A 12,200-nucleotide genomic window follows, 5' to 3' on the forward strand; every position below is an offset into this window, starting at 1 on the left:
CACCCTTGATTGTAAAACTTTACCAAACAATTGAACGAATAAACATGTCACCCCAAGTTCAATGAATCTCTACCAAAAATGTAAAGAAAAAGGAGGAGACCCCGGCACACAACACAAACGCGACCCCACCAAGTTCAATGGATATCTACAAATAAAAAATGTAAAGAAAAAGGAAGAATGAGAGGGCATTTTGGTCATAGGACCCCGGCACACAACACAAACGCGACCCCACCAAGTGCCAATGATGATCAGTTGATCACTGCTAATTCTATTCCAAACACGCAAACCGTGGGACGCTCCGCCACAGATCTTCCCACACGAATCCGCTAATGCGTACGGCCTCGTGAAAGTCAAAGATTCCCTCTTCAAAGGTCATGAGTTGCGACGGCTAGAGAGAGAGAGACTACCCTGTTCCTTGATGCACCCAATCATCTCTCTTTCAGACGCTTAGACCTCCTTCAATTCTTTGCTTTAGTCAAATCTCTGAGGATAGATCCGATCCATTGCATACCATTGATTCTGCTTGTGGTGTACTCCAAGTTGAATACAGATTTACTCGCTCAAGGTAAACCCGCTCACTCAAAAACCCTATTTTTTTTCTTTCATTTGAACATTTTGTTTTTTTTTTCCGTTTGGTTGCTGAGAAACCCTGGGAAAAATTACAAGGAGGTCAATTCTGAGTTCTGTTCATCATGTTGTGTATGCTGTTTTGGGAATGAAGGGAGTACAGTTGAGGATTCTTGTCCCAAGCAATAGCTTAGAGTTATCCGGTTCGTGTTTTCATTTATTTTCTTTTCCCTGCCTTTTCTCGGCAACCAAACGGAGGATTATTGGTTTATGTTGTTCTACGTTTATTCAATTAGTTCATTATTAATTGTCATTGATATAAAACAAAGATAAATGACATTTCCAAAAAAAAAAAAAAAACCTTGTTTTGGTAGGTTTTCGACTTTATTTTTGTGGCATTGGGACCTAGTTGTTAGTTCTGTTACTTATCAAATAAATAAATAAAACATTGTAGTTACGTTCTGTTATAGAAACAGACTTTAAATGATTGCACTCAAAATTTCGAGAAAGTTTGGACTACTATATGAGTTAGATGTGTTATGTGTGAATTTGATGAGAGGATGGGACATGGAAGAGGAGGAATGTGTAATGGTATGATCATATAATTGTGCTTCCTAATAGTACTTGTGTTATTAAATAATTGTTCTTGCAGGCATGCCTGTTTGTATTGAATCTGTTTCTCGTATCTCTATTTTGTGCACCATAAGTTACACCACTATATTTACTTAATGGCTTGTTGCTAGTAGGAAAATGGGGTATCACTTATGGCTACATGAAGTAGACATTTTTTTAATGTGATGGTGAACATTGATGTTCATTTGAATGGTTTTTTTTTTTTTTGGGTGTTGTTAATAATCATAAAAATATGTAATATTGCATTAAAAGATGATGAGTCATCCAAGGTGTTTAGTAATTGCTAGGTCCATCATAGCTGCCCATGGTTAATGATATTATCATATTGTTATGGAAAATAAAGACATTTTTGCTACCAGGGCTAGAATTCTCTAATGTGTTGTATACTTTATTTACACCTTATATTAGTTTTAATTGTTTTATTGTGAATGAGAACTTGCAGCTCATGTTCGTACATAGTTCCATTGATTCTGATTAAACAAAAAAGAAAAAGAGCAATGATTTGTCTGATAAATACATGCATACATGTGTCTGTGACTTTTATTGTTGATGTAATTTTTTTCATTAGCATTTCTTCTTCAAGGGTGATGTCATACTTGGTTTTGTGGTTCATTGATAATTATTCATCTTATGCAGAATACCTTCTTCAATTTGCTTACTGGACCCACAACAACAAAATTTTCTTCATTAAGTATGGAAACTGAGGATTTGAGTGGCCTACCCGCATCTGGTGATTATGCCCATGGAAGTGAGAGCAATAAACTTCATAATTCTAATGATGGGCCAATCGATCATCAACCTGTTCATTCTGAGCATAAAGAAGACAAATTATATAATGAGAATCTTTTGCATGAGAGTGATTCAGATATGGAAATTGAAGATTTCAGTAGCCTTCCTGCTTCTATTGTTTCTGGCGGTGGAATTGAGAACAATGGACTTTGTACTTCTAATTACGGGCCTAGCGAATCTAATTCTCAACCTAGTAACTCTGTGGAGAGAGAAATCAAGCATAACAGTGAGAACCTGGGTGACGATGATGGTAACGTTCGCCGTGGGAAACGCCGTTTCGTACAAGAAGGAAACCTTGACAACAATGTCGTTGACAAGCCATCTATCATGCAAGTGAGTGTTGAATTGACTGAAACTGTTACAATTGCTGAGAAGTTGAGTAGCCTTAACTCTAAAGTGCATGCTGAGAATGGTTGCCTTGCTGTTCAAGATGAAAGTCTCATTGGAAGCCACAAGATGGATAGGAATTGTATCCTTGTTTCACATTTGATCTGCTAAGTTTTTTTCTTCTTCTACATTCTTCGGTCCTGTATTGATTAAGCAATTTGAGAAGTAAAGCATCAAATTTTGAAGTGCAATAATTCTATTAAAAGAATAATACCACTCATATCTTTTATGTCCATGGGATTTGGTTTCTATCTCTAATTTGTGATGTCAACCTTGAATCTTTGTTCTCCATAATTCAAGATGCCAGCTATATCAGGTGTTAAGAGAGCCCGGATGACACTCGATGAACAGCAGCCCTCAGTGCATGTCATGTATAACTCCTTAACAAGGTTGGTTAGAAGTAATCATCTGCATAGAACAGAGTAAACAATTTTTTCCTTGCTATCAAGTATATACAAAACAACTAGACAAGAGCAAACCAAAAAGAAAAAGAAAAAAGGTCTTTGAGAACAACTAATATTGCAAAACATGTTTGAAGTATATTTCTAAGGAAATTGTGGTAAACTCTGATTTGTTTTTCCAGAGCTAGTAGACAGAAGCTTGAGGAACTATTAAAGCAGTGGTCACAGTGGCATGCTCAACATGGTTCTTCGTCCCAAGTAACGATCACTCTTCTCTAAAGGCTTCAAATTTTGGTTTCTGATTTATTTTGTCATCAATGTAGGATTCTCTTCTCCACTATTTGAAAATTGATGTCTTATCCCGAGTGGTGCATATCTTTACTCCTTTCAATCCGCAAATGAACTGGGAGGACCTTCGTTAGTTAATAATTTTTTTTTTTTTTTGATAAGTACCTTCGTTAGTTAATAATGAATTGTCATTGTTTATTTATCTCGGACAACATAAAATATCTTTTCCTATGGAGTTTTATAATTGAATCATACAGAATATGTTGGCAGGCTTTTTTTTTTTTTAAAGTCATTTGAACTGCATATTTTTTATCCTCAAAGTTTGAGAACAAGGTTTTATACATTATCATTATCTTAAACTACTTTAACTGGTAACTGAGGACACCTCTAGCATTGCTTGTTGAGCTGGAGATAATGAAGAGTACATCTTTTACTCAGCATGGAGGCTTGATTACCAGTTACCAAAAATTTCAGTGGCTCGTAGGTCAGCATTGATTTCTCAGTGTGTTACTTTTCATCTGATAAACGATTTTTGTCCCATTCCAATTATTGCAGAACTGGACAGCCTATGGAAGAATTACTTTTTAATGGATCATTTCTACTGCAATAATGGCTACATGCTTCTAGTGAAAAGAACTCTGTGTTTCTACTTGAACTTCTTGCCTTGGTTTTGGTGGGGGTGGACTATTACAGGATGAGAGAGCAAGGACTTGGAGTTTTGTTACTTCATTGAGATTAATATCACCTTAAGTGAGATGTGGGTTAGGTGAGAGGCTGGCTGTCAAGTCCTTGCTAAGGTCCACCATATTAGAAGCAGTGATGTCGGCAGGAAACCAAATAGGAGGTGTTGGACAAGTTTGCAAGAAGATGTTGAAAATAGGTTTGATGAGTTAGGGGTGGACCATGTCTTCTTATCATCTTTAGTTGCATTCAAAGTACATATGGATTAACATATATTCATGTGAATGAAGGATTTCTCTATAAATTGTTGATGAGCTTCACGGATGTGCATTGCATAAGGATGCCAATATTGAGTGCTTTAAGTTGTTCCTTGTCACTTTTCACGCACCATCTTAGGCTTGAGCACGATAAGAGTCAGTATGTCATTGGATTCCCCAAATATTTAGGGGAAGGAGCAAATTTAGGCTATAGGGTGAGCTTTTATAACACCCTGGTCCTACATAGGGAAGATGAGTTATAATGATCTAGGGAAAAACGTTAGCCACATTTGTGCGATCATGTCAAAAAGACTAGTCAATTTCGAGCTTCCCTAGTGTCACTTATGAAAGTTCAGTTTCACCTAGTAAGTAATGTGGGACTTGCCACCTATGAGTATCTCTTATTAACCAATCTCTATGTCATCTTCTCAATATAGGACTGAGGTGTTACAAGCTCCCCTCTTTAAACCCTTGATGTCCTCGTCAAAGCTACATCTTGCGGTGCTGACAGTACCACATGGCTTATTACTAGGTGGCTATGATACCATTTGTAATGACTTAGGAAAAAATGCAAGTCATATTTACGCTACCACTTTATAAAGATTAGTCAATTTGGAGCTTCCCTAGAATCACTTACACTCATGGGTGTAAGTCCCATATTGCTTACTTACTAGGTAAAATTAGGCTTTATAAGTGATTCTAAAAAAGCTCTAAAATTGACTAGTCCTTTTGGGATGATGACGCAAATGTGGCTAACGTTTTTCTAGGTCATTACAAATGGTATCAGAGCCACTTAATAACGCAATGTGGTATTGGAGTATTGCATGATGTGGTCATGATGATAGGGTTTTAAGGGGAGAAGATTGTAACACCCCAGTCTCACATTGGAAATATGAGTAACCTACATAGAGTGGGTAGTTTATAAAGACACTCATAGGTGCTAAGTCCCATATTGTTTACTTATTAGGTGAAACTGAGCTTTATAAGTGATTTTAGGAAAGCTTTAAGATTGACTAGTCCTTTTGAGGTAGCAGATGTGGCTAGTGCTTTCCCTGGGTCTTTATAGCAGTAGCCGATTTAGGGGTTGTGGTATGAGTACCTTTGGAATCCCTCTCATCATTGGAATATATTTTGGAGTTTTAGATGAATATGGCCAATCTGGATCTAGCTAATGCATCTAAAGGCTGAAGTATCTGTGCTTAAATTAAAGTTTGATTGAGACAATATGTTAATTCCCCAAATACTGGAGGTTGGACTTGGTGGCTCTTATGAACGCAAGTTTCATACTCAAATGGCTTTATGAATTTTGGGAGGGAAATAAATTTGGATGTTGTGGCCAAAAATATTCATGTGTGCTACCGTGTTCTTAGTTTCTTTTTTCTTAGTGGGGTCCAATGGAAGCAGTGGCTTCAAAAGTATTAGAAAAGTTAATTTATGTGGTTAGCGTCACATTTGTGGTAGGGAATAACTGCTATATTTTCTTCTGGCCAGATTGTGTGAATCAACCTTTGCGTGCTCCTTTATATTCTTTGTTTGATGGTTAACCACTTGGCCTTTATGAAGTTTTCTTTTTTGATTGGATGGCTTGAGTACAATTCTATGCTTTTCAAGGTTTAGGTTTCGGACTTTTCCTCTGGAGTTGGGTCATTCTTTACTACTTAACTATTTGTTCATTGTGGTGAGGTGTGTTTGAGATCTTATCTATTAGCGGAATGCTCTTTCATTTATCTATTGTGGAAAACCCATTCAGATGCTTTGTATATATGCAATCAATGTGTTTCCTTCTTGCTCTTTCTTGTTGCTGTAACAAGTTTTATACTTTGATTAAAGCTAGCCTGAATTATGTATCTGTTCAGGATCCAAATGAAGTGTTAGAATCTGGTGAAGAAACATTCTTTCCTGCTCTGCATGTTGGCATGGAGAATAAATCTGCTGTGGTGAGCTTCCTGTTTATGTTTCTGATCTTGCTTAGACCCAGATTGTTTCAAAAAATTTCATTATACATTTTGTGCGAGTGAACGATTTGCTTTTGGAGGGCAGTGTTGAAGTTGGTTTTGGACCTGGGAGTGCTTATTTTCACTGATGTCAATGCCTATTTTGTTAATCTGTTCCTCATTATATAAACAATGACTTGACTAAAATGAACTTCCTTAGTTATTCATTTGTCATTTTTTGTAACAGTAATTTGTTTTCACAAGTTTGCTCCCTTCAAAGGAATACATGGCTTCATAGCGACTACATGAGATCTTTGTTAAAACAGATCATCGCATGAATTACTACCGTTGTCAGGAAATAAATTTCTTGGAAGATAATTTATCAACAAAATAATAATAATAAATTTCTTGGAAGATAATGCATGTCCCTTTGACTTATTATTTGCGAGCCAAAAGTATCTCAGAGTGCCTCCATGTAATGACAGGATGACCTTGCACATGTTTAATTGTGTTATCTGGGCCCTGAAGCCTAAAAGTATTTTCTGCCTCCATATAATTGTTGATTTCATACTATTTCTAGTTTCTGCAGCTCTGCTTAAATATGCTTCCTGCTTTTATCTTTGGGAGAGTTCAGGCCCATGACTAATGAGTAATTATATTATCTTATCCATCTCATCATATTGTTAAATGCTTCACCATTTATTAGAACTTCATGTCTTTCTTGGATAAATAGCTTCTTGGCTATTAGAATGCAAATCTTTGTTTAACTTGGTGGATCTGTGTTCCTTAACCATCCTCATGCTGTTGTGGTTGTATCACTATGGGGACATTTACTGTTTGCCTGATGCTCTTAATATTGTACTATTGTGGGGGAGATGTTCTGCTAGCTCGTATGTGCTTAAAGCATTTCTCCTAAGTCGCATGGTTGTCACAGCATCAGATCAAAGTGTTGTTAATGTAAATGATGTTTAACTTGCAGTCTTTCTGGATGGACAACCAAACAAGGAAGCAGCAGAACCAGGAGTTCAGTCCTTTAGATTGTAACTCTGTGCCTCTTTATGATCGTGGGTATGCATTAGGTTTGACTTCAGCTGAAGCTTCAAGTAATGTGGAGTAAGCCCTCTTTGCTTTTTGTATTATCTATAGACGAAACCTTACCTTGGTTTGACCTGCTTAGTTCAAGATAATTGGAAATGTGAGGGTCTGTTGTGATTAGCTGAAAGCAAGCTTATTTGTTATATATTTTGAGGATGCCTGGAAGATTAGCATCAAGTTCAATGAGATTCATGGTCTACCAGGAATAAAGCATAGGTTGCAATAAATTTTATTTGGAGATGTCTGATGTTAAGAGTTACTGTCTGATGTGGCTATGCAATATCTACATCATCACATAAATTGCAAACTCTTTTACTTATTTTTGGTTAATATCAATAAGTTTGTGTTCCTAATCTATGTTATAGATTTAGGTTGTATTATTGCATGTTTCCTTATAATGGAGGCATTTCTGCATTCATATATAACATTTAGTTCATTTTCTACTATATATTGATGAGAGCCTTTTTCTTTTGGTTTGCACATTCAACTCCTTGATCTCTTTGGAATAATTCTTTTGAGGACGAGTAAATCTTTTATAAGTTTTAATAACGAATCATGGTCCTCTTGATAATGGTGCCTTGGCAAGAATAAATCAACCAGAAAGGAAGTAATAGTTTAAGTTATACTGGTCAAACAATCTTGGAATATATCCTATGTCAACGGATAACGCCTTTTGCTGCATCACAATTGCTGATCTAGATTGCATACAATGAATGTCACCCAGGTGAAAATTGCATTGATGGAATATTTGGCCTTTGTTTGTTAATGTGTTTTAGGGCGTGTTTTTGTTCTTGCTTTGAAAAAGTGTTCTGATATGAAATAAAGGTGACCTCGTAAAAAAATTTAAAAGTATTTTGTGTTTGGGTTGTTTGTTAATGTTTTTGTTTGGAGAAGAGAAAACAAATTTTAACAAACTTAACCCTTTTGCCTGTTCTACTGGCAAAATTCCCATATATCTGGCATTGCTTTGGTCATGATAGTTATCCTACTTTATCTATTTTGTGATAAGTGGAACTGTGTGCGTTTTTCATGTTTTACAGATATATGATAGTTGTTTTGCTAGATTATCTTATGATTTTTTTCCTTTCTTTTGAAAATTGTAGAGGCTTGGGGATAATATATGATGCGAGTCGCTGTTTCAATTGTGGTTCTTATAATCACTCTCTGAAAGAATGTCCAAAGCCTCGTGACAATGTTGCCGTCAATAATGCTCGCAAACAGCAAAAGTCCAAACGCAATCAAAATGCCGGTTCACGCAATCCAACTCGATATTATCAGAATACTCCAGGTGGAAAGTATGATGGTTTGAGGCCGGGTGCTCTTGATGCTGAAACACAGAAGCTTTTAGGCCTTGGGGTATGTTTCTTGTGATGAAAGCCTATTTATTCTTTTTAGTGGTATTTTCATGTTGGGATTAAGTATTACAAGCAAAATCACTGTCGAATTTGTTTTACTGAGTTCCTATTGGTTGGTTTGGTTACCAAGGAAGATGGTATGTATAAGGTACTTGCATTCTCATGTCCTGAAATAAGTAAAATAGACATGTGAAGCGAGCATCCAACTAGCTAGACCTAAGTTATTGGGACATAAGCTAACTTGAATCAAAGTTCACTTCCAAGAAAAATTTTACTTTGTTAATTTATTCTTTTTACTGAGGGTAGTCCCTACCCATGAACAGAGCTTTTGTTTCCAAAAATCCTAGTTTACTTCAATATCAGCATACCAGTGCATCATCGGTATGCTAGATTTAGCAGGTTTAAGTAATCGATGCAACTAATGAACTCTTGCATGGACTTGTATTGAACTTGGTCATCCAACCATATTTACTGTTACAACTACAATGCTCACAACTAATAAACAAAATTTGATTAGTACAAGAAATATCTTATATAGAGCTAGAAAAATGAAATAAAAAAAAATGCATAGTTTTTCGTGTTCCAATTATTTAATATTATAAATGACTCTTCTATCATCCTTACCACCCCCCACTACCTCTAAGCACAGAGTACATAAATCATATAATTATTCTTCTTACCTTCCATGTATAAATTTTTTTATAAGTAAACGAAATATTATTAAAAAGCGCAAAGGCGCAGCCCAAGTACAAGAAGATATACACCGAATTAAGAAGAGAAAACAGGTCGAGAACATCATGAAAACCAAGCAAATTTGGATAATCTAAAGCAGCTGCCAAAAGGAAAAGAGTTTTGAAGAAGAAAGACTTTAGCTCCACCAATGTCCTCTTGCTGTTTTCAAAACTTCTTTCATTTATTTTCCTCCAAAGACATCACAAAAGGCAAAACGGATTCATTTTCCATACTGTTGCACTCTGACAACTGCCACTCAACCCTCTTCAACAAGCAAAAATGTGTACTTCTCGTCTAGGCATAACCCAATCAACCTTCCATATATGAATGATGGACTTCAGTTTAGTGGAAGAAAACGGTACCCTAGAGAGTCGAAAGGTGAAATAGAAATTCACATACCCTAACCTAGGTGATAAGGCTTGAAGGCTTTCTTGCTGTCATTATATTTTTAAACAAGCTCTCTTAACATGGCCTGAATCCTTATTATGTTTTAAGAACATCATCTACTTGTGATGGACCTGAAACAGCTTTGTTTTGCACTTCCAGTCTCATTTATCTTCTATTAATTTTTGTTTCTGAAGACAGTGTCTGCTTCTTATTCCGTATGGAATATGCTTTTGGGCTTACATGCTCAAGTATACTCTTCGTGAATCTTGCAATATGGACCTAAGTCCGTTATCTCAGACCTATGTTTTTATGTACTATGCTATTACTTCTGCTTTTTAAGGTTGAAGTTGCTTAAAAATGTTTGCCATATGCTTGCTGCTTCTTCTATATTGTTCTTATAATGGAGATGTTGAAGTTGTCAACTATACTTGCTGGAGATAGTTTGTAAAGATGAAACTACGGAGGTTAATAGAGTTTGACATCTTTTTCTGGGATTTTAAAGTTTTTTTTTTTTTCTTTTTACACAGGAGCTTGATCCACCCCCTTGGCTTAACAGAATGCGAGAAATTGGATACCCCCCTGGATATTTCGGTACTTGATTATATCTTGTGTACTTGTGGTATTGTCAGTTTTTACTTCAAGAGTTTCAAAGTTGCATCAATTAGATTCTGAAATTCCCATAATGCCAGGAAAGTAAAATCTGGTACTTTTTAAATTGAACTTGGGTTTCGTTTATCCCATAACACTTGGGACGTTCATTCTTGTCAATCACCTATCCCTTCGTTCTTGCTTCATTTACTTGATATGTTCAATCAGCCTAGCAGAAAAAGGAGGAATCAATGATTTACTATCATTGTAGGCCGAAGACTAGCTCAAACAAATGATTATTATTGCTGATCATTGCTGAGATTGTGATGCCTTTATTTTAAAAATTCACCTGGTGAATATTCCTCATCAGTGAGTATTTTAATCTGTGGTAGCATCCATAGGAGGCAATCTAATAATTTATTTGAGGAAATTCTAGGTCGTAATTATGTAGGATATGGGAGAGAATTCCTTCAGATTATTATCTCATGCCTCATGATGTTTGGGGGTTGTAACCATTTAACATGTTCTCGAATTTTGAACTCTAGGCTCATGACCCTAGTGTAATTTTTGTGGATTGTCATTCTTTTATGTTTTTTACTTGTGATTTGCACTTCTCGCTTTTTATTTTTCACTTTGCATCTTCATGTTCCCGCTCTCATAACATGTATCCTGGCATTTTTTAGATCAAGATGATGACAATCAGCCATCAGGGATTACAATATATGCCGATGGGGAAACTAAGGAAGAACAGGAGGATGGTGAAATTATTGAAACAGACTATCCCAAACCACGGAAGAAAATGACAGTTGGATTTCCTGGAGTAAATGCACCAATTCCAGAAAATGCGGATGAAAGACTTTGGGCAGCTGGGTCTTCAACTTCAGAACTTTCCAGAAACAGATCACATCCGAGATCAAACCATTATTCAGAACCTGTCAGCAGAGGGCATCATCGCGAGCGCAGGCGGTCCAGGGATTTCACAGATGATGGGCCTCCTGGCTGTGAACCAGGATTTAGCCCGTCCATCTCTAGTTACCCTCCTAGGTATGTTGCTTATGATTCTGGTTACGATTATCACAGTCCAGTAAGTAATATTGCGATGTCAAGAAGCCCTAGTTTTGGAAGTTCCCTGCCAGACAGAGGTAGAAGAAGCCCGTTGTTTGATGAAGGTCCTTTAAACCATGATTCTTTACCTAGGGATTATGGATCAAGCAGGTATGAACATTGGATTGATGAAAGCAGGAATGACTATAGCCGGGGCTTTTCATCTCATAGTGACAGGCATTACCATCGAAGTAGGTGGTGAATTGACACGATTGTGGAACTCGCGAACATGTTTTCTCCTGACTAGTATCAGGAACCCTTGTACAAAATTTAGATGGGTATTTGTTTAGATTGTTTTCTTACCATATGTAGTACATGACTCTCCAATTGTTATACATGCCCTGTTATTTTTATTTGACATAGGGTTTTTTTGATTGCTTTGCAAAATATATGAAAGGTAGGAACTCGTATAAGTTGGTTCCGACTCATATAAACTGCCCCCTCTGGTGGGGACTAATCAGGTCAATTTCACGTTCAAGATTAACATATTTTTGTCATGTATCTATCAGGTTTGCATTGATCCGATCTTTGGACCATTTTTGCAATGTGCAAAAAGATTCGCCACCATTTATTTGAACTCACTGGCGTGGCGATTGTAGAAAATACCATAACTGTGAATTATGTGACTGGTTTAAGTAAATGAAACAAAACATGTTTTAGAAGATTTTTTAATGAATAGAAAGTGTTCCTTAAAAAGGTGTTCGTATGGATTATTATGGCCAAGATGTGTGATCGACTTCCGCTTAATGGAGGATTCTAGCCTCTAGGGAGAGCGGAGATCACTGTTGTAATCATACCCCCAACATTTTCTGTTGCTTAAGAGGTAGTTCAATCGGCTGGGACCACACTTAATGAAGTGGAGGTCACTAGTTCGAATTCTCCTCTCCCCTTCTTGTACGGACATGTCCAAAAAAAAAAAAAACATTTTCTGTTGCTCCATTGATGAGATCCTTTGCTCTACCATCTACTTCAAGCTTATATCATCGGTGCTAACCAATTAAA

General features: G+C 36.6%; 1 protein-coding gene across 2 annotated transcripts; it reads left to right on the forward strand.

The window, feature by feature from the left end:
* The first annotated feature begins 346 nt into the window (after window positions 1–346).
* Window positions 347–11,558, forward strand: LOC132180972 (uncharacterized). 2 transcript variants are annotated; one of them, XM_059593990.1, is made up of 9 exons: window positions 347–565; window positions 1,837–2,458; window positions 2,684–2,765; window positions 2,960–3,035; window positions 5,860–5,940; window positions 6,917–7,050; window positions 8,136–8,388; window positions 10,034–10,097; window positions 10,778–11,558. In XM_059593990.1, exons 2-9 carry the CDS (start codon window positions 1,894–1,896, stop codon window positions 11,398–11,400), a joined length of 1,878 nt encoding a protein of 625 aa, XP_059449973.1. In that variant the 5' UTR covers window positions 347–565; window positions 1,837–1,893; the 3' UTR covers window positions 11,401–11,558. The 2 variants fall into 2 exon arrangements, with proteins under 2 accessions (XP_059449973.1, XP_059449974.1); XM_059593991.1 differs by lacking the exon at window positions 347–565 and adding an exon at window positions 588–770.
* The last annotated feature ends 642 nt before the right edge of the window (window positions 11,559–12,200 follow it).

Source organism: Corylus avellana, chromosome ca5, assembly GCF_901000735.1.
Source record: "Corylus avellana chromosome ca5, CavTom2PMs-1.0".
NCBI lineage: Eukaryota > Viridiplantae > Streptophyta > Magnoliopsida > Fagales > Betulaceae > Corylus > Corylus avellana.

Bases quoted from the DNA above. Each gene is read 5' to 3' on its own strand.
- LOC132180972 (XM_059593990.1), top strand. From the start codon at position 1,894: ATGGAAACTGAGGATTTGAGTGGCCTACCCGCATCTGGTGATTATGCC. The intron at 5,941-6,916 runs GTGAGCTTCCTG...TTTAACTTGCAG, and splicing joins TGGAGAATAAATCTGCTGTG to TCTTTCTGGATGGACAACCA. The intron at 10,098-10,777 runs GTACTTGATTAT...GGCATTTTTTAG, and splicing joins ATACCCCCCTGGATATTTCG to ATCAAGATGATGACAATCAG.